The sequence below is a fragment of the Danio rerio genome, chromosome 9 (assembly GCF_052040795.2).
Source record: "Danio rerio strain M-AB ecotype USA chromosome 9, GRCz13ab, whole genome shotgun sequence".
Lineage (NCBI taxonomy): Eukaryota > Metazoa > Chordata > Actinopteri > Cypriniformes > Danionidae > Danio > Danio rerio.
This window is the reverse complement of record NC_141029.1, coordinates 24588214-24614638: the sequence shown is the minus strand read 5'-3', so window position 1 is coordinate 24614638 and position 26425 is coordinate 24588214. Positions and strand designations below refer to the sequence as shown.

General features: G+C 36.4%; 1 protein-coding gene across 1 annotated transcript in view; it reads right to left on the bottom strand.

Annotated features, from left to right (window-relative positions):
* The window catches only part of itgb5 (integrin, beta 5), a 63005-nt gene extending 36815 nt beyond the window's left edge, over positions 1-26190 (bottom strand). The window contains 11 exon segments of the mRNA NM_001082836.1: positions 3381-3810; positions 13160-13294; positions 15067-15156; positions 16076-16171; positions 17825-17986; positions 21624-21792; positions 23668-23917; positions 24016-24223; positions 25235-25320; positions 25667-25754; positions 25846-26190. Of these exon segments, the coding sequence (NP_001076305.1) occupies positions 3381-3810; positions 13160-13294; positions 15067-15156; positions 16076-16171; positions 17825-17986; positions 21624-21792; positions 23668-23917; positions 24016-24223; positions 25235-25320; positions 25667-25754; positions 25846-25902 (1771 nt within the window). The 5' untranslated portion in view covers positions 25903-26190.
* Between the last annotated feature and the right edge of the window lie 235 nt (positions 26191-26425).

Below are 26425 nucleotides of genomic sequence, written 5' to 3'. Positions count from 1 at the left end.
CGCACTGTGCCTCCGCTGTGTAAATACTGTCAGTTAGTGTAGCAGTCTTGTCAGTGTGAGCCTGAATTAGACATAGTTTGTTATTTGAGATGTAGAATGGAGGGAAAGCGGCCACATAGAGAGACACTGCAGTGCTGGTGAAGACTGTGAGTGTTTACAGTGGTTTGATGGATAAATATGAATTTGTAGCTAAATTGTTAACAAGCCAAACAGCATTTTCCTTTTACATACTTGTTTATGTCCTTACTATTACGTACCATTAACGGTAAACACTACGCATGTAATAGATCAATTTTACAAATAAAAATACAATCTACAGCTTCTTTTATTATGGTTGGAGCTGCTCCTTCTTTGAGGAATTTTTAGCCGAATCCAGCACTGAACTGGAAAAGAATCTGGAAGCTGTCCTTTGTCAAATGCTAGAGCTATATATATTTTTATAATTTTCTGGAACGTAATTAAAATTAAATTATAAGCACTTCACTCCTTGTGTCATGCCATTCGGAAGCCCAAATACAAAAACTGAACTATTTCTGTGGAAATAGCAGCATTTGGACAGCATTTTAGCTTTGTCTGCTATAACATTACAGTCAGTGCCTCTGGCCACACTCCTTCGATCCGCGGGGTGAATACACATAATCTAAAAGCATTTGTGATCTAACTGACTAGGATGCATTTTTTTTGTAGTCCACAAGCTTTGTTCGCTGTAGGCTTTGCTAAGCTAACTCTGAAAAAGCCAATGCCTCTCTTTGCATTGAACTTTAAGAGCATTACATTCAGAGATGTTGTGTTCACACAGCTACTTTACACATCAACTAAAGTTTAAAATATGATATCATAGTGGACAACCACTTCAAAACAGGAGCAAAAGATGTCAGATCTGTCAACAGCGGTTAAGCTAAAACTGCAGAACATAATCAATCTGTGAAGACTGTTATATTACTATAGTCAATAATAGTAGTCACAAAATAATAGCAATTCAGCAAACACAGAAAGAGATCCCATTATGGAATTGGCATATATAAAATGTGATCATTACTCCTGACACATTAAACTATTTACATGCGTACAGAAACTATGTGCTGTCTATAAGAATACTGATTTTAAAATAGTTTTAAAAAGTTTCTAGGAAACCTGACTGAGAATGTTGACTGATCAATGAGAATATTTTGCTGAAAAACAAATTCCTTTAACAAATGTTCCTAAAAAGTAGGTTCTGAGCACCCACTGAAATATTATTCTTGCCATGATGACTAGCTGACATTACATTACATTACGCTTGGAAGGACTTCAAATTTTTCATAAATAGGGGAAAATGCTGTGAGGGGACTTTAGAGAATTATTTGAGCTTTATTTAGCTACTAACGCTGTTTTTGTATCAACAAGGAGTAGAGTATGATGTGCAAATAAATGAGCAGCTGTAATCTTATCAACAGCACTTCTATCAAACAAAGAGGTTAAAAAAACCTTTGTTGACTCCAGGTGTATGAACAAGGGAGTACTGCTTAGCCTGATAATAAGAGTGCATATGGTCATTTCAAAGCCATGTTTACACTTAAATGGCTTTAATGGTTTCTTTAAATACAGCCTGAAGCAACAACTATTACATACAGCTATATATGGAATGTGTCTACAAAGGGGGGTACAAAGCTTCATCTTCAGAAAAACAGCTTATTCTTGTCTGCTGTAAAGGACTGAGCCGACAGCCAATCAGACATCAGGAGTCATGACACGCTCACCAAACCCAGTGACCCAGTAATAAAGTGACACAGAAGGAAACTCTGACACTGAGGGAAATGTTTACCTTATTCAGCACAGCTTCCTTTTGACCTTTTAACCGGTTGATGCTTACAATACACAAAACCTTTTATCACAGATATTCACAACACAAAGTAAATATGCTCATAGAAAGAGAGAGATTTTACTGTTAAATGAAACAAAAAGTTTCCACACCTCAACAAGCATCCATTTTTTGTATGTGATAAAAATTGCATATATATTTCAAATAGGGCCATGCGATTTCGGAAAAATATGTAATCGTGATTTTTTTGACAGATATTGCGATAGCAATTTAATTTTGTTGACCAGCTCCAGCTCAATAATCTGTAAGCTGTGGCAATAATTATGTGACAGCTCTTAAAAATTACCTGGTTTTGTTCAGTGTCTCTGAAACCAAAATATTCCCATATTACAAATGCTGTTTTTCTTTGACATTAATTTGTCTATTAATACTTCTGAAATGGCAGACACCATAATCCCACTTGTCAGCGCTTTCCTGTTTGTTTTTTTATTTCTTATTGTTGGTGTAGTTCGGTTGCACAATTCTGATTGGGCAGAACGAAAGTTTTCATTCTCCTGGCTTGTACACATACTAGTTATGCATCCCTGTAAACCAATAGCATTCCGCTGTGTGTCTGTCTCTGCCTGTTGGTACCCTTTTGTTGTGCTAGGTACTCTTTCGAAAGGGTACCCAAAAAGTGGTACGACAAGGTCTTCGCTTTTAGGTACCTTTTGACAGTGAAAACGGCCATAAAAGTGAACTGTACCTACTGTATCACTCAGTGGAAACAGGCCATTAGAGAGGCTTCAGAGTTCTCCTGACAGACGATAGCTATGGGAATCCAGGAGTACCTTTTTTATTTTCCATCTCAAATGTTTCGCTACTCCAAATCTGTAAACCAAGCTGCTCTAACCAGTGTATCAAAACGCCATAAAACAGGTTTATGAGGCATTTAACAAGTGAGCAAGACCTACAGAGAAATCTCATCAACAGTTGCCTTTTCCCACAGCCATTATTGGTGAGTTTACAAGAATTGTCCCAGTTAACTCACCATGGCAAAGTGGTGTGAAGAAGCACAATCGCTCAGATTCATTAAGGACTCATTACTGAGGACAGGAAGAGCTGTCCATGGTTGAGATAACAGGAACGGGACAAATTCTCGATTCTACCAATCATATTGTCATTGAGGTTCAACAAATGTCCATTTTGTGCTGGGCCCACAGGTCCTGCTGACTAAAGGAAACACAGGGCTTTATTACTCATAGACCAGCCATTGTTTGCATGGATAAACAAATGCAGTTTGCTACAAAGCTTTCACTGTGACATGGAAGAGATGCATCCAGTGGAGAGGGAGAGATGGGGTGCCAGCCAACTGGTCGCTGGCAAGAGCTGATCAAAAATGCACCAGGCACAAGTCTTGCATCCTAAAGAGGCCCATGGGCATACAAAACAAGCTGAATACCTTGAGACATAGACTAGAACTAGGAGACAGACCGTTAACATCCACAGTCTGTTTACAATGAAAAGCAGGGTGGAACTGGAATGCAAAAGTTTACCCTTTGAAATTCCTTTTGAAATCCAGTGAATTATTTTATCTTACCTGAGCAGAGTATGCCCTTGTGTCTGGCACAGGAGAAGTCGTCACATTCGCAGAAGGTGCCGTAGATCTTGCCAAACTCGGACTCATAGCACAGGCACTGGTTACAGCTGCATTCACCACGACCACTGCACACCTGCTTGCCCTCTGCTTCTCGACAGGCACTGAGGTGCTGGTGGTCCACCTCACCCTCCTGGCACTCGCAGCGGGCTCCTAGATACCCAGGCTCACAGCGGCACAACCCACAGTTGTAAGTGCCAGCAGAGTTGCAGCGGCTGCTGTTCGGCTTTGTGTGATACGTGCAGCGGCAATCACAGCGGTAATCCACAGAAACCTCTAGACGGTCTTTAAAACCAACAGGCCTGATGGTGAAACTCTTCCTGGTGCCTTTCGGAGGACATCCTCGAGCGTCTACGGTTACATTGAAGGAGACCTGCAAGAAGGACATGAGGCTACTTATTTTCTTTAAAGACTATGGAGGGAAGATCAATATTGGAGAACAGCATACATATTCCTAATTTTCAAAGTCATTGCCAAGTCAGATTTAAAGATATCGAAATAGGAGTAAGAAAGCAGTTTATAGCAAGTACACAACACTTAAATGAGATTTTTTAAAAATAATAACTGAAAAGGCTGATTAATATTAAAGAGCACTTTCAAATACATTCTAGTTGTCTTGCACATTGCGGTAAATTCCTTAACTAGCATACCCTTTTTAACTGATAGCCTTTGCATCAGAGTAAGCCATTCAAAAGTGACTGAATTTTTTAGACTGCAGGTTGTCTAGATGATAGCCAGAAGGATAATTCTTTCAGCCACAGCAAGAAAGGTCAGTTGTTCCAAATGTAAAACATTGCCACCCAAAAAGGCTAGTCATCCACAAAAGGCATATGCAGAAAAGAACAAGAAAATGCAGAGAATCTAAATGGCCACTTGGTTCAACAGTAGATGAAAAAATGTAAAAGTTTGTCTCACTCTTGCGTGTCAAGACACTGTATGCTATTTGCACTGAAAGGCTTGCAAGGACCAAACTTCTCAACAGAAATAGGAACCAAAAGGCTAGACAAATTTTTGCTGAGAAGAATGTTGTGTGGACAGCAAAATCGTAAAAGCATTAACTTGAAGCTGAAAAAAATGAAATGGCCAGCCAAGAATCCTGATCTAAACTGGACTAAAAATCTGTAGAAAAATCCTTGGTAACACAGTTATGACTAAACAAAACACCAGTAGAGTCAGTGACCTGTGGAAAAGACCTGAAGAATAGCAGATCAAGATCACACCAGAGCAAAATGAGACATTAGTAATGTCCTGTGCATTGAGCTAGTCATGAAGATATTAATGTTTCTGACATCCACTGTAGTCCCATTTAAAAACCTTCATGTGGCATTACTCAAGTGTTTGGAATGAAACATGAAAATGTCCTAAGCTTGTGTGAACCACATGCACTTAAATAAAAAAATGGTTTAAAACTACGCTGTAAAAAATCCAACTTGAAAAAAGTTGAAATTACTTATTTTTTAGTTGGTTTGAAAAAAAATCAGTAAAAATGTCTGTGCAACTACATTTAACATGTTTACTTGACCTAAATCCTAAACCTTAACCTAAAAATATTAGTTTTGAGAGCAAAACTTTTCTTCTGCCAACTTGTTACTTTAAGTAGAGTTAATCTCAAATAAAGGTTGCAGTATTTCTAACCCAAGCAACAACTACAAAAATAAAAGTAACACTAATAATAACATTAATGTCATTATTATTAGCAACAACAATATAGTACTGCAATAATGCTAACTTAATTTGAAATTATTATTAATTTGTAATTTATCTTTTTTTTTTGTTTTTGTTGGGAGGGGGGTCACTGCTGCAGAAATAGTTTTAATGTGAATTTTCATCTGATATTTACCTATTTCGCTCTACAAAAACAAACATTTTCATCTCATATTCAACTACTTCCATCTACAAAAACAAACACTGACAATTTGTATTCATCTGTTTTAAATATTAAAATAATTTGCCTAAAAAGTTCAAATAATAAATGTAACTTTCAAAACAACTACCCAAATGACAAATCAAATGCTCAAATATTATAATATGATATCAAACTATACTTCAAATAGAGAAACCATTTGCTGATTACACACAGAGCTGGAAGCACATGACGGACTGATTACTAGGAATATAAAGACCCCTTATTTACACACACTCATTGCTGAGTCTTGTTTTTTTTCTGTGAAGCATTACAAAGCATTTTTTCCTGTTTGTCCTGCAATGTTTGTTTTTTATCTTGTTTACCGTTAATGTTGCTTTGCCCCTGTCCTGTTTCTAAGTGTGTCTAATAAATGTTTTAACATTTGTTTCCGTTTTTATTTTTCAAGTGAACTGTTTGTTGTTCTGATAATGTATTATTTCTTAGTACCAATTTCCAAAACAGTTTTTTTGTTCACTCAACTTCAGACATTTTACATCAGTTTAATCGATGTTTTCAAAAATTAAGTAAAAAAAAAAACAAAAGGATTTTGACTATTTTTTGTTAACGTAACTTCAGCTATTTTAGGTCAGTGTAACGGATGTTTTCAAAAGTTGAGTTCATGAGAAAAAATGAAAGAAAACAGATTTTTTTTTTTTGTTTGTTTACTCAACTTTAGGCTTTTCAGTTCTACAGGCAAAAATATTCAGTTGGCACAACTTAAGAAAAAATGTTAGAGTAGTTCACCTCTAAAACTAACAATGTTATGCTAACTTAACTAAATGTTTTTTGTACTTAATTTGTCTTAAATTTTTTTTACAGTGTAGCAGGACTTTTAAAAAATGCCAAAACAGTTCCCCCAGTGCCATGTATGACCTTACTGCTGATGACAAACAGAGGCGTTACTGATGTAGATTATTCTTGACAGATTAATCACCCACCATCAGAGCAGACAGAAGAAAAACAGACTCCACCCAGAGGAAGGAAATCTAAACATTACAGTCGTCATCTAGGCCTTACCAGCCTATGTTTGATCTACATCAATCGATTTCTAGTAAGATGAAAATATTTTTTTTCAAATGTAGATGCAGTTGGGCCGTTCTTTGAGTTTTATCAAATAGCACTTGAGTTATGCAACATGCAGTGCAAAAAACGCCTTTAAGACTTCTTTATCGAATCTTTCCCAAAAGTGAGCAAACTTCATGTGTGGATCCTCAGGGGCAGAAAACCTGACACCATCAAAAGCATGTAGTCTGGCTGGCCTTTGATTTGGAACGGCCCAGGGGAGAAGACATGCTCAACACGCCGAGTCCGAACACTTTGATGTAGTGTTTCAGATCAGTGAGCCCTATCCAGACCTGAGAGCTCAAAGCTGAGAGCCGAACGCTGGGCCACCGAGGGTCATACTGATGGAGGAAAAGCAGAGGCTCACATGTCAGAATAAAGGGCTAAAGCTGTCAGTAAAGTTGTTTTAATGAAGAAGTTGGTGCTTTGATAGTGCTGGTCTGTCTTTAAAGCAAAGTAACAGCTTAAAGAGGAAACATGTCCAGGTTAAAATAGGAACGGAGGGCAGATTTGATGCAAAGGGAAGGCAAGCAAGATCATTCATCAAATATTCAAAATGTCTATTTCTGTACCAGTCTACATTTTTGGATTAAATTATTTATATGGAAAAATGTTCTTATGAAGTACTGGAAGGTGAAATGCTGATATAATTTTGATTAACTTATGAACAGAATACAGCTTTGCTGTTGTTGTTATTTTTACAAGATTTACTTTTATTTATTAGCTGGATTCATTCAAAGCAAGTGTACAAGTTATAAAAAAAAAACAAGTTGGAGGTCTGTAACTGTAAGAATTATACACACGCGTTTTTAAATAGATTTGAAGGATTTTCAATTTGAATTAATTGTATAATTTATTACTGTGAAAATCAATTTTTTATTAATTAGTTATTATATCCATTTTATTTATTTAGTAACTTATCGTGAAATCATGTTTTTTTTTCTGTATCCATGATGAACTTTGTTCTAATTATATATTGGAGATAAAAATAGATTATAAGATTCTTAAATGTTATGTTTGGTCAATTGAAATACAAGCAAAAACGTTCATTCCTTCCAAAAATAGCAGAAAGAAAATCTTACCAACTTTATCTTTCGAATGTATACAATTATTTGTGTAAACATATCAACTTTTGATTAACTACGTGTTAACATGCTGCTATAAAGTTCATGCTGAAATAGACATAAAAAAAGCAGGAAAGTAAGGGGTCAAAATTGAGTAAAGAATGTAGTATGTCCTGAATGAAGCAACGAGTGGCAGAATTAGATTACGGAGATATGTGGATCACGAGGGTACTGCAATAGTTGGATGAAGTCTGTGTATTTGGTCAGAGGAAAAGGTTGAGTGAACATTACATAAAGATGGGCATTCACTGGCAAGAAGTTGTCTTTGAGAGCAGCAGAGTTCCTAAATAAATAGTGACAAGCTAAAGCATCAGTCAGAAAGAAAGTAGCTTGTTTTCACAGTTAATATTACTGTTACTACTACTACTACTTCTACTGTTACCACTGCTACCACTGTTGTTACTACTAAAACTACTACTACTCTTGTTACTACTATTACTGTTGTTACTACTACTATTATTACTTACATTGTTACTGCTACTACTGTTACTACTACTACCACTACTACTGTTACTACTACTACTGTTGTTACTACTACTATTACTACTGCCACTTATACTGTTATTACTACTACTACTATTACTCTTGTTACTACTACTACTACTACTACTAATAATAATAATAATAATAATGATAATAATAATGATAATAATAATAATAATAATAATTTGTTACATTTATATAGCGCTTTTCCGGGCACTTAAAGCTCTTTACACAAAGGGGGGGATATCCTTATCCACCACCAGTGTGCAGCATCCACCTGGATGAAGCGACGGGAGCCATTTTGCGCCAGACTGCACACCACACACCAGTGGATTGGTAGAGAGGAGACAGAGTGATGCAGCCAATTATGATATGGGGATGGTTAGAAGGTCATGTTGGACAAAGGCCAGTGGGGAGATTTGGCCAGGATGCCGGGGTTAAACCCCTACTCTTTTTCGTAGGACATCCTGGGATTTTTAACGACCACAAAGAGTCAGGACCTCGCTTTAACGTCTCATCTAAAAGATGGCACTCACGGAGCAGTATAGAGTCCACGTCACTATACTGGGGTATTAGGACCCACACAGACCGCAGGTTGGGCGCCCCCTGCTGGCCTAACTAACACCACTTCCAGCAGCAACCTAGCTTTCCCATGTGGTCTCCCATCTAGGTACTGACTGGGCACGGTTACTACTACTAGTGTTGTTACAACTATTACTTCTTATACTGTTGTTACTACTACTGTTACTGCTACCGTTACTGGTACTGCTACAACTGGTGTTACTACTACTACTGTTATTGTTACTACTGCTGCTGTTGTTACTACTGCTATAACTACTTATACTGCTGTTACTACTACTGTTACTGCTACTACTGTTGTTACTACTACTACTACTATTCTTGCTGCTACTACTACAGTAACTACTGCTGCACTACTATACTAAATTAGCATTACTACTAACAAAAAATATAAAAAATATAAAACAAACAAACTAAAATATCCATACCAATTACAATAAAAATATAAACAGAATACACTATTAAATTATAAATATTAATAATAAATATTAATTGCTAATAATAATAACAATTAATTTGATTATTATTATCTAAAAACATTAAATATATTAGCATGTCAATCATTTTACCATCACTGATCCTGGCTATACAAAAAAGCATTGCATTTGAACAGCAGTGAGCAAAGCTTTAAAAATCTATTGGCAAACAAAGTCTATCCAAAAGTAAACGTCCTATCCAAAAGTGTCCTCAGTTTCCTGGGAGACCAGCCAGCGTAATATAGGATTAGATCAATGTGTTATGTATGGGACATTTTAGTAGTCTCTAGGGGCTTCAATCTGCGTCTGTGAAAGGAATCTTAGCTTAACTTTAGAATCTGGGCTAGTACCTCTCTATCCAAGGCCTGTGTTTTTCCACAGCTCCTCACCCAGAAAGAACCCTCTGCTATTGTGTGAGCACATTGAAATGCAACACCAACTCCTCCGAGGGTTCGGCAGAGGACCGTGAGTGACACATGGGATTCTGTTTGGGTTGTGCCCTCCATTCTAAAGGAATGATTGGCAGTTGGGCACAGTGGCAAATTTCCCTCATGGCTGGGACACAAAAAGACCCTGGGCCTATTGGATTGGCCCAAAGAAAATTGGGTTGCTCTATTCATTGTGGGTATTCAGTCGCACCCCTCCACTCTCAGTCACGATCCTTCTCTACATTCAGTTAGGCAGAATAAAGAGACTGAAGAGCTCTGGTTGAATCCTCAGGGGTCAGATCACTGCATGGTGACATGTACCAAGTAATCCTATAGACGCTTTACAATGTTCGCCTAATTAAGAATGTAAAAGAGTTCCAACAATCCACAAAATCCAAAAACCAAAAGCATTTTTTTAAAAAGTAACCATTAGTGATACAAGCGCTCTTGGATGCAAATTGAGAGCTTGCTGCTAAATATCTGTGATCTGCACTTTATGGCTGCATTTACACTGCCGATTTTGATGGTCAATTCCGATTTTGTGATTGTATCTGATTTTTTGATGACCTGCTTACATCATCTTTTAAAAGTGACTCGTATCCGATTGTCTGCATTTACACAGCAAACGGCAAAGCCACAATGACCAGGGAAATAAATAAATAAACAACACAAAAAAAAAAAACAAAAAAAAAAAAGAGCGCTGACAACCAGCTGATAATTAAAGAGTGCTCTTTTCTCTATTCCTGTATGTAATCGGTTCACAGCTTTTGACTAGCAGTTTTACTATAGTTTTTAACAAAAAGGTTATCATTTGTCCATCTTCTTTTGATATTTAGGCCTTTTTAAACCTTTACGCCCCGTTCACACAGGGTGTCAGTGTCAACGCTTCTTATTCACTTTGATGGTTGACGTCAGGCATTGCCGAATTGCATTGTGGATCCAACGGCGCCGCTTCAGAGGCGTTGCTCGCTGCAGAAGTTGGGACTAGCTCAACTTTTCAAGCGCCGACGTAAGCGTCAGCCAATCAGATCGCTGTATGCAAATACACCAGCCAGACAGTGGCCTATTGCTGACTGAATTTCATTGACTGATCTGGCGATGGCATCAGCTCCAACTTCAGACATGCCTTCAGTCAAGCGTTGACGCTGAAACCCAGTGTGTATGGGGCCCTATGCATGTTAACTTAATGTCCATGGCATGATTTACGCACGCGACTAGTTTTATATTAGTTTATATTGGTTATGTGGCGGACATTGCGCTCTCGCTCTCGTCATGCTTAAATACCTGTGCTATTTGACAATATAAAAGCTATTTAAGTCCTCGTGTGTGATATTTAAAGTTTGGGACTCTGCTGAAGTCTGTACTGAAATGAAAGTGTCAGACTTGGCGTCATTCGCTATGGTTTTTAATGAAGCGCGACTTGCATTACCAGGTGAAAATCCGATCTATCCGCTTACACTGCAGACACGAAAACACAGATCCAATTCATATCGGATAGATTTCCACATATGAACAAGGCCTGAATCTTATTTGAGTAAATCGGATTTCATGTGATTTGTTCCTGCTTACACGTACATGGACCATATCCGATCTGTGCCTCATGGGAGAAAATAATAATAATAAAAATTTTTGGAATTGAGTCACTTGAACAGTGCAGTGTAAATGCGGCTTATGTTACTGCAATATTTTTAGCTCCCAAATCCATTCGAGAGGGCCATTTCATCTATTTCACTCTAAACAGGGAGTGAGTGGCTGCAAAGCATAATAGCCTGAGAGTTGAAAAAAAAAACATTTTATTCAAATCCTGAATGTTATCAGAGCAAATGGTACATTATCTAAACACACAGGCCAAACAATATACCTAAAAATGTGCGTCAGTATTGCAGCGTTTGCAAACACATAAATGACTACATTACTAATGTCAATTATGAATGGCCTGACTCAGAATGTGTGTGATGAGAATATTAGAAATGTATATAATAATAAATGTCAGTGATGACTTTGGTTCTAAAAAGGTATTTCTGTCTTTAACATTAGGGGCTCTATTTTTAACGATCTAGTCACAATGTTTCCAATAAACGAATAAATTAACAATAATAAGTGTGATCAGAGAAATGTCCAAAACTCACGTCCTATTCTTATGCCCCATTTAGTGACGCAAACGTCTAAAAAACTTGACAGGTTTCGACCCAAAGCAGTTTAGTCCAGCTATTGGTTGGTCAATGGCACAGTCCATTTCAGTTCTTCAAAATAGCAATGAGAAAACAATGCACCTTAACACGCCTCCTTTTTAGACCGGAACACCAATGAGTCCACAACATTGCGCAAAATGTGAAAATTACTCTTACGCTATTCTGAAACACCATGCACGACTTGCGCTTTATTGCACTGTATGATAGAGCCCTAGATCCTCTGGTAATAATTTATGATTGCAGCAATTACCAAATGCACTGATTTACAATGAAAAAACAAACAAACCAAAAAAATAAACAAAGTCACGCTCTGAAATAAACATCTCATATTCTTTCCAATTACAGTGTTTTGCAGCATTTCCCTGTCACTCTCTTTCACTTCCTAAGAGAAGTTGAAAGAAAATAGGTTGCTTTCACTTCCAGGGCAGTACATACAGGTCAACAAGGACAAATGAGTGGTAGAAAGTTTCATTGTTTTTCTATAATTTGTAAAAATGTGATCTGTAAACAGGAATATGTGTTTTTAAACCTATATGGCACTTTTCTAGATCGTTCACCAAAAGATTTACTCAACATTTACTAACCCTCAATTTACTGACCCTTTATTTTTTGGGTGAACTATCCCTTTAAGTCTATGGCATTTATGTTTGTTTAAATTTATTGTCCGCTCTGCTTGACACAGAAAGGAAATTTTTCTTCAACACTGGATTTAGGACAACAATTACAAACATACAACAACGACACAATAACACTTATCAACACAACAACATAAGTAAAAAGTTTAAAAACCAAATTAGCCCCATGCACAATACTGCAAATCATACTTGGTAACCACCTCATTCACCTAAAAACATTGATCTGGGGCAACAACTTTTGTTTAGGACAACAACTGCCATTGGGATAAATGACTTTTTATAGGCATTTCTTCGTGCTTTAGGAATTCTAAACCTGCGTCCTGATGGTAGCAATTCAAATGCTGAGTGAAGGGGATGTTTATTATCTTTAAAAATCACAACTGCTCTTTTTTTCCATAAAAGAGTCAAATAAAATCTGCAATGAATGCTGTTTGTGACCAGTTATCTTATTTGCCTGATTGATAATTTGCGCTAATTTCTTTTTCTGTTTAAGTGTTGTGTTACCAAACCATGAAACAATATTATATGTGAGAACACTCTCTATAAGTGATCTATATGCCAAGTTTAAAGTCTGTGTACTAACATTAAAACTTCTCAATTTGCGGAGGAGATAGAGGCGCTGACTTGCTTTCTTATAGATTTACCAGTTCCTTTTAGCAGTATAAAGCATCTAGCTACAGCTCACTGTGTTCAATCCAAGAAATATAAATAAGAGTCCAGCTTCTTGCCAGACAACACATCAAACACTCAGGTTGCAGACTGAGAGACAGGATCAGCTTTGCTCCCTTTTAACCCATTTGAAAAGGCACATTGTGTAGTAAAGTGTAAAGTACTAACAGTGTCACCAATTTTGAGGTCGGCGCACTTGCGGAGACCGGTCAGGGGCTGTCCATCTTGACAGGTAGCAGAGAAGGCCAGACTGAGATCTTCAGGATGATCCCATACGCTCAGCTCAACTTTTGACCTTATGTTCTACACAAAAGCAAAATAAAACCAAAATGAAACACAAAGCATCTAACATTCACTAAAACAGTTTTAAAAGTTAAATGGAGGTGTTCCAAGTAAAACCACAAACATTCAAACATATTCTCGGACTATACTGAAAACAACACCAAAATAGATTATTTCCCTGACAGTAATCATAGCCTTCAGCATTTTGGCATATACTGGTGTAAACTGAGTCAAGTGAGTAACTAGGACATTAAAAAAAAACTAGCTTGATATTTTGTTATGCTTGTCTCTAGTTATGTTTTAAACTGATTATTTAATTATTCTTCAAAATCTTTGTGGAAATCCCGATTCTTTTTTAACAGAGACGTCTTATGATGCCATTTCCCGTGACAGTTAATTGTGTTTGCAAGACCTCAAGGCAGATGTCCAGTAAGGAATAATTCCACAGTTCAAGAGTTTAGGGTCAGTAAGATTATTTTACACTTTTAAAAAAGTATTTAAGTCTTCCCAAGACTGTATTTACTTGATAAACACAGTAAAATTGTGAAATATAATTACAATTTTAAAATTACAATTATTTCACATTCTATTTGCTCTTGTGTTCACAAAGTTGAATTTCCAGCACAATTACTCCAGTCTTTTAGAGTCAATTGATCCTTAAAGAGCATATTAGTATGTTTTTAAAAAAAACTTTTCTAATATATATTAATATTAAACATTAATATTAATATATATTAATATATTACTAATATATTTTGCAGAAACTATGATATGATATTAGCAATTGCTAAAAGTTCAAATTCATTTACTGGAACTGTTGGTCAATGTTATCACATTAAAAAAAATAAGCAAGTAAATTAATAAATAAATAAAACAAATAAAAAAATAATTAAAACAATAAAAAAAATATATATATAAAATTTAATAAACAAATACAAAATAAAACAAAATAAAATAAATAAACAAACAATAAATGAACAAATAAAACAATGAATAAAATAAAAATTACATTAAATAATAAATCAATTTTAAAAATCATGCTAAACTTCTGAAAGAACAGTGGTATATAACTTAAGCTTGATTTTATAATTATGCTTTATTTACTTAACCGTAGATTATGTACAATACAGTGCTTAAGGAATTATTATTTTTATGCCGTTTCAAGCTAAAGAACATCTTTCCATTGGAGGTCGTTTGCCGGACCACAGCAGTGCTTCTCCAATACAGCTACAAAAGCCAGAAATACCAGACTACAAAGCCTACTGAGCATAAGCAAACACTTGGACAAGCCCATCAAATGTTCTGCAATAACAAAAACAGGAAATACCTTATCTTATGCAATCATATGATCCCAGAGTGAAAACTTTCCATATTCAAACTTATCTGTTCTGAATTCAATTAATCAGTCATTTATTAGCTACATAAATAGTGGCAAACCATTTGGTTGCCAATTAAACTAAAGTCAATCTCTATGGAAAACACAAGCAGTTATAGTTACGTAATACTGAGCTGTAATGTGTTGATCAAACGATTGCATGACCATAAGGTGTGTTGACCACATAGCCTGAAAATAAACAGTGCGTTTATAATGGCCTGTCACTATACATCACAGCTTAAACCTTGAACTTCAAGGTGCACACTTTACAAGGCAGAAAAGCATGAAGAGGTCACTTTGGGGGTCAGCAAAGGCCTGTTTTCTTTTATGTGCACCTGTGTTTCAAACAGCGCGCTATAAAAATCCAACAACCGAACAAAATGTCATGAAAAAAAAAAAAAAAAAAAAAAAAACTTACATTGTAGGCATTCACAATTAGTTGAATGATGTTTTTGGAGTCCTGGTCCAAAATTTCCACTGTAGTCCCAGGGATCAACGCAGTGAGGTTCTAGGATTAAAAAGACTTTGAGAACACTAAATACAATAATAATAATAATAATAATAATAACAAAACATTTTGCAATTAAGTGTGCTTTACACAGGTGAGTGGGTTTGACAAACCACCTGTAGAAAGTTTTTCTTTATTAAAATAAATAAATAACCCCCCCCCCCTTCCCCTAGCATTTAATTCTCAGTACTAACCGTTCACTTGTAAAAATACTACTTCTTGTGTGTGTTGCCTTTTGTTGTAGAATCACTGAAACTCAACTGATTTGTACTTCTGCGTCAAGTGAACAAGTGTGCTCCAGCACAGCCTTTGCGCGGTTGCATAGCACTTGTTGTGGCTGCACACCTCTCAAAAAAGTGTAACTACACGTCGCAACAAGAAATAGCACAAGCTATTGAATAATAATGAGAAACAGACGCATCATCATTGCACTTGCAGTACTGCGCTACGTCGCCGATTTTGATCCCGCCCCAAAAATCATTTTAAACCCGGAAGCTGAAATTAGCTGACAAAAGCTCAAAATTATCCAGTTTCCACCACAATTAAAGCTGACAGGTGCTAAAATTGTCTTAACTTATGCTCAACACACACAAATCTGGTAATATAGAAAAAAAAGTTCTCCAGGGTGTCCTGAACCTTTAAGGTAGCGTTCAGAAAAAACAAAACACCCGCAAAGAAACACGACACAGAGGAATGTAAAAACCAGCCAGCTAGTGTTTCAGAAGAATTATTGCAGAACAACACAAACAGCACGCAGAAGTATAAATGCAGGACTACACACAGGGCAGGTGCTATCAATCACGTAGACCACTTGACACACTAGTATAAATCAGCCTTAAGTTGCTTTTGACAAAATCGTCTGCTAAATGGCAAAACAGCTCAACATTGATCAGAATAGGTGATGATGATTGATAGGTACCTTGTAAAGAACGTAGTGTCTTTTTATAACAGCGAAGATCAGGAAAATATTGTTTTCAGCCAGTTTTTCTCCAAGCAGTGCCAGAGAAGGATAGTCCTGTGGAGAAACAAAAACACAACATGCTCATATATTAGTAAGATACATTCATGTAATTATTCAGTCCCTGTAGCACAAGTTTGCAAAAGGAAGTCATCGCTCTTCTGATTCCCATCCACTGTTTCCGTTATCCTTTCCACCCATTTCCTGTGTAAACAGCTACAGGCATCCTCTGCTACTAACATGAATGAGAAACTCTTTCTTTAATGAACGTTCATTGATGCGTTAAAGGCACAGTTCAGCCAAAACTCAAAATTTATGTCATCATTTAGTCATCCTTTACTTGTCCAAAACCATTTAGATTTTTTTTTCTCTGTTGAAGACAAAAGAAGATATTTTGTAAGTTGTTAGAAACCTGTAATCATTGACTTTCATATTATTTGTTTTTCCTATTATAGAAGTCAATGGTTACAGGTTTCTAAAATGTTTCAAAATGTCTTTTGTGTTCAACAGAAATAATAAAAAAAAGAGAATAAACGGTAGGTAAATTTTCATTTTTGCGTGAATCATCCCTTTAAGAACATTTGAGGATCTTTTTCTTAAAAACCATGAAGGATACGTAAATTCTAAACCACAGTTAGCAGTAGAAGGAGCACACTGTTTTTGTTTTGTTTTCCTTCTGGCTGAGTGATTTCTGTCTCGAAACGCTCAGCTGTTCTGGAGGAAACCCAAACTTACTGAGACGAGGCCCACATCTGTTCTTGCACTTTGACACAAATAGAAAAACATTTTATCCAGTTCAAAGCCAAAAGAGTTATGAAATTTCCGAGAGGTATCATATGGTAAAAGGAGGAAACAATAAGTGCGCAAAAGCTTCCCATTAAAACAGAATTATCTGCAAATGTCTTTGAATGTTTCCTAAAACTGCACAGCAAACACAAACCTGCTTGGGTTCAGGCAATCATTCTATGTTGACCTCCATAGATATATACACTAGATATTGCATACGGACCCCGAGCATGCGTCAATAGAACTGTCACATTTGTACAGTCCTTCCAGGACAAATGTCATTCAACTGCACTAGTCAAGACTAAAGCCAACCTGAAGATGCTGGACTTTTGAGCTGTGTACAGGTGTAGTAACAAGCAAACAAGAAAACAAAGCACAAACATTTCATAGTTAAGATTTCGTTTTTTAAGTTTTTGTATGTTTCGAACTTTTGTACTCAACAAGTAACGTTATTGATGATACAGTCACTACATCACCAACTCACACTGAATACTAGGCATATACTAGTTTTGTTGAATTAAAACAGCTAAGAATGTAAATGAAATGTGACAACAAGATGTTGCGGTATCAGAAACTTGTATTATTGTCGACTTAGTGTACGAGTCGGTCATAATAGGGATTTATTCACAAACCAGTCGCTCCTGTATTAATAACGAATATCTTGTACTAAAATAGCAGCTCTATTGACGCATTCTTTCCAATAGACAACAATAGCATAGGCGACATCTAATGTAAATATCTTTGGTTAACCTCAAGCAATTATAGCTAAAGAACAAGAAATTAGGCAGCATGTCTGCAAAAAAAAAAATCAGTTATTTGACAAAGCAAAGTTTAAAATAAAAACATGTATTCTTCACGTCAACATGGTTCAGTTTACAGTCAGTTCTAATAAGATGTTAAAGTTTTATGGTATAAAAGACTTACCATCTTGGTTGAAGCACTGTACTCATTCTTGTCATTCAGGTGACACTGGCCGTCATGAGGATGCACCAGTCCACCGAGTTTACCATCCAAAGCCAAGTGAGGGACGTCATCAGTGGCAAACACCAGCAGATGATAGGCCTCCTTCCTCCAGCCAATCTTCTCCTGTCACAGTGAGACAAAACTATGATTCATAGTCTACATCCTACATCATGCAGCCTACATCATGTCACACCTAGCGTTTTTCATTTGTGGTTTGTTAGGGCTGCACAATATATCTTTTCAGCACTGTTATTGCAATTTGTGCATCAACAATAGTCAAATGGTGGGGTGTGCAATGCGGAGTTGGATTTACAGTTGAACAGGAACCACAATTCAGAACAAAATGAGAGTTGTGGAGTCACTGCAGTGTTTAACCATAATGGAGTGAAAGTTCATCATCCTCATGTGTTTGAAAGAGTTTTAGTATTGAAGGACGACGATTGCACTATTTGTAACTTTCCTTTTAAAGATTAATTTGATCAAATTGTTTATACAATGAATACTATACAGTGTTGTTTTACATTTGAAAATTCACTTTCAATTCGATTCGTATTTGACTAGATATTTTTCAAGACACTTCTATACAGCTTATAGTGACATTTAAAGGCTTAACTGGGTTAATTAGGTTAAATAGGCAGGTTAGGGTAATTAGCCAAGTTATTGTATGACAATGTTTTGTTCTGTAGACTATCGTCAAAATATATAGCTTCAAGGGATTAATAATTTTGACCTTAAAATGGTACTTAAAAATTAAAAACTGCTTTTATTCTAGCCGAAAAAAAACAAATAAGACTTTGTCCAGAAGAAAAAAATGTTATCAGACATACTGTGAAAGTTTAACAACTCTGATTTCAACTGTATGCTTGTAATTTGTTTATCATATTTTATGCATGATTTACTCCACTACACTAAAACTAAAACTACACTGCTTGGTTCCACACAATGCATTTGAGTTGGGACAAGATGAAGAAATTAAGTTCCTTCAACTTATTAAAATCATTTTTTTTTTAAATGTAACTGGATTTAAGCAATTAAGTTGTCAAAAAAAATCCCTCAAGAATTGCGTTTTTTCAGTTCATTTTAAATAAGTAGTTTGAATAAGCAGCAAATGTCATTTTATTGAGTGTGCTAAATCATCCCAATCAATCTGAATGAATTCCAAAAAGAGCTTTCAGGTCATCTGGTGAAACTGTACATATAGCTGAAAAAATAAAACATCACAATTATAATGTCTGATTCTTCCAATTTGAAGTTGTTGTTGCTGTTTGTTTTGTTAATCATTGGCAGCTAACAAGGCTTTATTATAGTCGATGGATTAGATAAGTTATGTGGATATAAATCCATTTCAAAGGCCTTAAATTCTTCCTCAAGTCACAAAATGTTATGCTTCAGTGACACTAGAGTTTGAGTTTGCAAAATTTTGTATATATGCCAGATTTCACACTTACGTTTGGAGTTACTAACGATGAAATTAAAGTGAGAATGTGTGCTGGTCCACACCAACTTCATGTCTGGCATATGTACATTGCTTGTGTGTGTTTGTTTTTTTCATTGGGGAATCCTAGAGGCAATGATGTTAAATTGCACACTACAAAGTATCTTTGAGCAGTGCAATGGCAGCTGTATGGGACGGGATCATCCGAATATCTAGCAGGTATATAAGGTTTCCATACCATATTGTTGACCAGCCACATTAAAGCGCAATTTGCAGCGTTTGCCAGTTTTCCCAATGTAATCGGAGCGATTGACTGCACGCACATTGCTATAAATGCGCCATCTAAGGACGAATTTGCATACGTGAATCAGAAACATTTCCATTCAATAAATGTGTAAATAATATGTGATGCTCAAATGCGCTTAACAAATATTGCAGCAAGGTGGCCTTGGTCAACTCATGATTAATTCATCCTCACAAACCCCATGGTTGGCATGAGGCTACAAGGTGGCAGGCACTCAGTTGTAGAACGGGCGATTGGGCAGCTGATCAGTGGCGCTGCCTTGATAAGAGCAGAAGGGTCTCCGCCCTAACAAAGTGTTCCTCTAACACATCTGCGTCTCCCATAGACACGGATATGACTCCTGACAGTAGAGTGTCACCCACAATTGAGGCAACTCTCACCTCAAAGGGTGTTAGTTCAGCAACCTCTGTTCCCGAGCCTGTTCGATCCACACTTTGACGGTGTGCCGCTGTTCTCCTCTTAACCTGCACCTTTACATTGGATCTTTTTTTTTTTTAATTCACTCACAGTGCAATGTTCAGACCGCACTGCGTTAACCGCGTCAGCTAAACACTCTTACTCCATTTTTTTTCTTTTGTTGTTAATTCCGGAGGACAAACTTGCAAATAACACCGTTTTTCTCCAGTCTACCTCCGATTGGAGCACCTTCAATTCATTCTGTGAAGTTTCTCTTTTTGCTTACTTTTGCCATTGCTTTTCGTTTGGTTTTGCCAAAGTGGAGTCATTACTGTATTTATACGGGGGATGAGGCAGGGAGGATTTGCGCATTTCATACATCTGATTTCTTTACAGTGTACGCACATTTACAGCTTCGTCCTTATGCAATGTTTTAGTATTAATTCAACCCAAGTCTTTGTACATGAGGCCCCTTGTCTGTCGAATTTTCACGTGTATGAATGGAGGTTAATGAGGAGAAAAGCGCAGTGTGACCGTGGCTTTAGAGACCACATGGAAATTCTCATTTTATACTCATCCAGAGAATAAACTGCCAATTGGTCAAAATCGCTAAAAAGGTGCCATGTTTCAGACTTGCTTATATTCATTTAGATGAGGTAAAAAAACAATATTTTGTCACATGTGTTTTTAATGTTCAATTTCAACACATTAAAACATTTGCTATTATGACCGATTGCCTTATTCTGGAAAATAATAATCCTTAAAATACATTTATTTGAAATTTGAAAGATCTCACAAGACGTTTATATAATAACCCTTCAACTGCCCCACCAAAAAGTTTTTTTTTTGGATCGCATTTAACTTCTAATGTCGCTAGATAACACACGTAACACAAATATGAAGCGTTAGACCAATTTATTTAAAGACATAATCAAAATAAAACATTTTTGAACACCAAATTATCTTTTTTGAAGTATGCCATAAAGATATTTTAGATTCTTAATTAACATGCCTTCTTTTAATTTTATATATTTATATTTATATATATATATATATATATATATATATATATATATATATATATATATATATATATATATATATATATATATAAAATTAAAAGAAGAAAAATATACATATATATCAAGTGCAACAGGATTAAGTTTGTTGGATTTTTTGTAAACAAACATTGCTGTGTGTAAACCATTATTTAAAACAGTCAAACAATCAAAATACCGTCAACCATTTGGTAAAGCAGGCAGTCAAAGGGATGAAACACATATTAACACATCTTGCAAACATGTTCTGCATAGTGAATAAACAGGCAAGACTCTCCCCTCTCATTGAGTATAAACCACACAATGTCCTCTTCTTATGCATGCTGTGATTGTGCCTTTCAAGCTAAAGCAAATATTTTAACAGCCAATGATGTCATTCAATGCATGTCTCTTTTAAGACTCAGACACCTGTATCCCTTCAGAGAAAAATCACACAGCGCAGCACATAAAAGGATATCTGATGTTCCACAAGACACTCTCTTTTTGCACTTCACTGTAGGGAGCTGAAGGAGTGAAAGATGCTGGGTGATGAAGCAGCGAAATGACCAGTCTTGACTGATTGCTTACCCTGCAAACTGCAGCCTGAAGAATGGCATCAAACCCTCCCTCTGGCGCGTCCCTGTTTCTCGAAACCATCTGCTTCTGCACTTCTTCATTGAAACGATCAACCTTATCCGTAAGAGACAAGAGGTGACGAAAGCCAAATGTTGGGACGCAGTTTGGGAACAATTTATATCTGCAGGAAAAGAGGAATCATGAATACCAGAATTCTGATTAAAAGTCTACCATGTAAACAGCGTTTTTAAATAATTTATTCCGACTAAGGTCATAATCAAACTAAAAAGAAATATAATTGAGACATGGAGTGTGCCGAATTTAATCACATTATTGAAGTACAGTGAATAGCTGTTGTGTTAATACAATGTAAAAATGGTAAACTAATATACCAATACACCAATAAAAACCCATTATTATGGAAAAATTAAGTCAAAATATTTTAGTAAGCACACACCAAAATATGTATCAAATAAAAAAGTTATCATACTAAATGTTTATTAAATGAAAAATAATGCAAAGTATGAATTCTTCAAATGAGAGTTAATCAGACTTTTGAAACTGCACTGTGATTTTAAAAACTACTTCTAATACATAATCACGACTCTTGTTCTGACAAGATTTTTTGGTGTATACACTTATTACACTGAATAACATTATAGTAGCTATCTTCTATAAAAAAATGTATAACGGTAGTAATTTTTTTGCTCAGTGGAAAAAAAAAAAAAAAAAAAGAGTACAAAACAGAACATAATCTAAGGTATGGGGTAAAAAAATATTTAAAGCTTCATTACACTTGATTATTTTTTTATAATTGAAAATATACCCAAATAAAAATATTCAATTATTTTACAATTCCTACAAAAAAAAACATAATAATAATTATATATATATATATATATATATATATATATATATATATATATATATATATATATATATATATATATATATACAAAAAAGTAAAAATAAATAAATAAATAAATAAATAAATAAATAGTATATTCCCAGTGCAGGGTTGCAGCTGGAAGAGCATCTGCTGCATAAAACATTTGCTGGATAAGTTAGTGGTTTACTCCGCTGTGGTGACCTCTGATTATATAAACAACATTTGAAGCATTATGTTCAAATTAAATGAAATATTGCTCATAGCAAATTTATATTTTGAGTGCAAGAAAGACTAGTGATGGCAGAACATGGGAAATTATCTGTGATTTGTCCTTCTGATTTCTGTTGCGTTACAGTGAGCATTTGAGAGGACTAAGAGCATAACCTACATGGTCACTGATGCATGATGGGCTTTGGGCTACATGCAGTAATAGCATCTGTTGGGCATGAGCTGACGTTTCAACCTCAATCTGCACTGCCACACTTTCCAAAACAGACAGAAACAATATAGTGCATTGAGCAGAATGTCATCCAGCAGTGATTAGCAGGACTACATTTTTAAGGTTACGTTTGCCTATTTATTTTGACACATTAGACAACAAGTCCATAATTGGGACATGCCAAGTGCTTATATATTTCCAGTGATGCAGTTTCCCTCAAGACAAAGATACACTTAAGCCGGGCTATTTTAGTAACTCAAGGGGAAGAAATTAAGACACATTCACTTCCCCTAGATGAGAAAGTAGCAAGTCTGTTCTCACTAGCTGTGTTCCTGACATTGCATAACAAAGGGTATTAAAAGCCAAAAGATGTAAGAGATATTTAGCATTTGTATTGAAGTGTCAAGTCATTCCAAAGACTTTACAGGACGTCGCAGGTCTGTCAGAGCATGTTTCCACCTGGCATTAACAAGCACATGTTAATGCCGGTGATCTGATCAACAGTAGAGAGTCTAAACTATTAACATTTCTAATTAGTATCTTGAGGCTTCCCATGTTTGATTTTGAAAGTTTGTTTGACCACGAGTCTGTATACTATGAAACCTCTGGACGTGGTCGCAAAAACCTTTAGACCAGGTTTACAGCTGTATTTATTTAGTATCATCCACTTGTGATAGTTGAGAATGATGAAAGCGTTTCTTAATATATAGTATAAATGGGACTCTTACCCATTGCATGGGTTGTCCTGGTACTTGGATGCAGTGTAGGAGAAGGGTGAGATGTTCTTGTCCACAAAGGAACCAAACCCAAGACGAAAGTTACTCGTGAGCTTCCTCATTTCTTCAGCCAGCTTGGTGCCCAGGTTGCGGATCGTGTCCAGATCGTCCTTCATGGATAGCGAGAGGTCCATGAGGTAGTACAAATCAACAGGATAGTCTTCCACAGGGCGCACTTGGACTTCAAAAGACGCCTGGTCACCTGAGGGCAGGAAGTGTGGTCTTTATAAGCAAGTTTAATGTATTTACAAACAGACTAAATTGAGTTTTTATTCTCCAAATCAATCTGTAAATGCATACCAGGCCTTAAGCTGAGAGAGATCTTCTGTGGGTATATCTGGATGACATCATACTGGGTCACTCCTGACCCTTTGTAGCTCAAGGGTTTGCTCTGGAGCACAGAGCTGCCACTCCTCGGGTTCTCTATAAATGGTGCATCGCATCCCCTCTTCTGTAAGTTCTGGCTAAAGTCACATCTTGAGGTAAGTGTTCTGGCCTGTCCAAAGTCCTGAATCAGGACAAGAAAAAATATGACCATGTTAAGCAATGCAAGAAAGCATTTAATGAATGAGCAAAGCTACAAATGCACAGAAATTATGCACCCTTGTCTGAAGCATCAGATTATTCGGGTGTATTAAATTAATAAATAAAACAATAGCATTTCTGCCTGTTAAACTTGATGACTACAACTAGATTACAAGCTCTATATTGGTACAAGATGAAAGTAAGACTTATTTCAAAGGCCCTGACAAGAAAAAGGGTTGAAACAGTATTTATTTTTTTTTCACCTTCACATTTTATATCCGTCAAAAAACATAGCAGTGTGCCTGTAAGTAGTGCTGCAGGACTGACATCAATCCATCTCGCAGTAACCAGCTGTGAATCAGTATATCAGGTTTTGAAATCATCCCTGCAGCACTATATTGGAGTCTCAGTGAGTTTTGAGACAAAGCCATGCTTTCCCAATGCCAACACTTGTAGCCTTCAGGTACTTAATAGCGTATAAATGTTTGACACAGGATGTTAATGTTCAAGACTATGCCAAGTACAAAAAGTGGCAAATCTCAGTGCCTTTAATATTAACACAAATTTCACATGAACCCAAATAACACCTCAGAGTGGCTATTGTGGACACACAAAACTATTAAGCTTCAAAGCTGAAGAACTCACAAACCCTGAAACCATGAGATGTCAAGAAAACCGGTTAAATTAAACTGCTTTTTATAGCTTAACTACAATTGTCTCATTCAGTGTGTCTACTGAACAGAAAAATAGACTATAACTATGTGTAAACTCCACAAATGTGTCTCTAGAGGAGAACATTTATTTATTTACAAATCTGATATTTTAATTGTGCCACTTCAGTCAAAGTTCTACACAGACTTGCAGTCTTCACACACACTTAAACACTTGTGTGGAAAAACGAAAAGTGCACAAGTCAAGTTGTGTAGTGCAAAGGCAGGCAGTAAGGCCCATCAACTGTCAATCAGTGTCTGTCAGGAATGTGGCACGCGCGTACCTCTTGCGCGCACCAGGCGCAGCTCGGGTGAATGAGGAGACACTCTTCACAAGACGTGGCGCTGCCGCTCATACAAACATTAAGACCTAGAAAACAGAAAGTACGTATATTCAGTTTGCACATGTATTCATATGACAGAGTTTATCTATAGACGAAAGAAGCAGGACAAAAATACAAGGGCGACATTACTTGAACTAAAAGTGACCAATCATTCCACTAATAATGGAGAAATAAGAAGGGAAAGCATTTACTATTACACACCACAACACTGACCTAACTTCAAACTTCACCATAGTATCATTAATGCCCACTTCTTGCATTTTATAGTAACGATACACATAACATACATTGTTACCTATATTAAACAATATCAGGCAGGTCTTGCAGAAGTAAAAAGTCAGACATTACTCTTTCACCAAACACAGCGCTTACCTTTGACGCTGTGAATAAATATTTCCAACACTATACAAACTAGAAGAGCCGGGTGGCGTGTAGATGAGCAAAGTTTCCACATCCTTCCCTGCGAAGTCCAAACACAGTTCAGCGCCAAACGTAGTTTTCCTTTTGTACAATAGTATAAAACTAAGTTATTATAGATATATGATTTTTACACAGCGGGTAACCGAGATCTTCTCTTTGTCCATCCTTCCCAAATCACAGCGGCACATACATGACTGAAGTGAGTGTCCAGTGCGCGAATCTGCACTGTAAACACATGAGTGAAATCCGAGTGATCCTGTAACAATAATCCACACACTCGAAGTTACTGTCGCTCTCTGTCCGAGGTCCACTGCTGTAATGCAACTTGCCCAGCATTCATACTGGGTTTTAAATCTTCAGTTGCACGAACATTTCAAACTTATTGAACAGGCTGTTTTCCTCGTTCCTCCGGTTGTTTTCAGCTTGGAAGTTCAATAGTCGAGTGTCCTGCCAGCGTCCCTCACATTACTTTAAACTCCGCCCATTGGAGACAAGACAGGACGTTTATTTTTTTCCCCAATCAGATTTCCAACAAACCCCGCCCGTTGCATCGGGATTGGCTAGCATGGGGATTTTCAAACATGCTCCGATTGAACAGTTAACAGGTCATTTAAATATCTTCACCAATCCAAAAGAACAATAAGACGAAGGGCGGGGCTTCTCTTTGCAAGGTGGGAAATAATAGTCCACAAATAAGTCTATTTCTTTTTC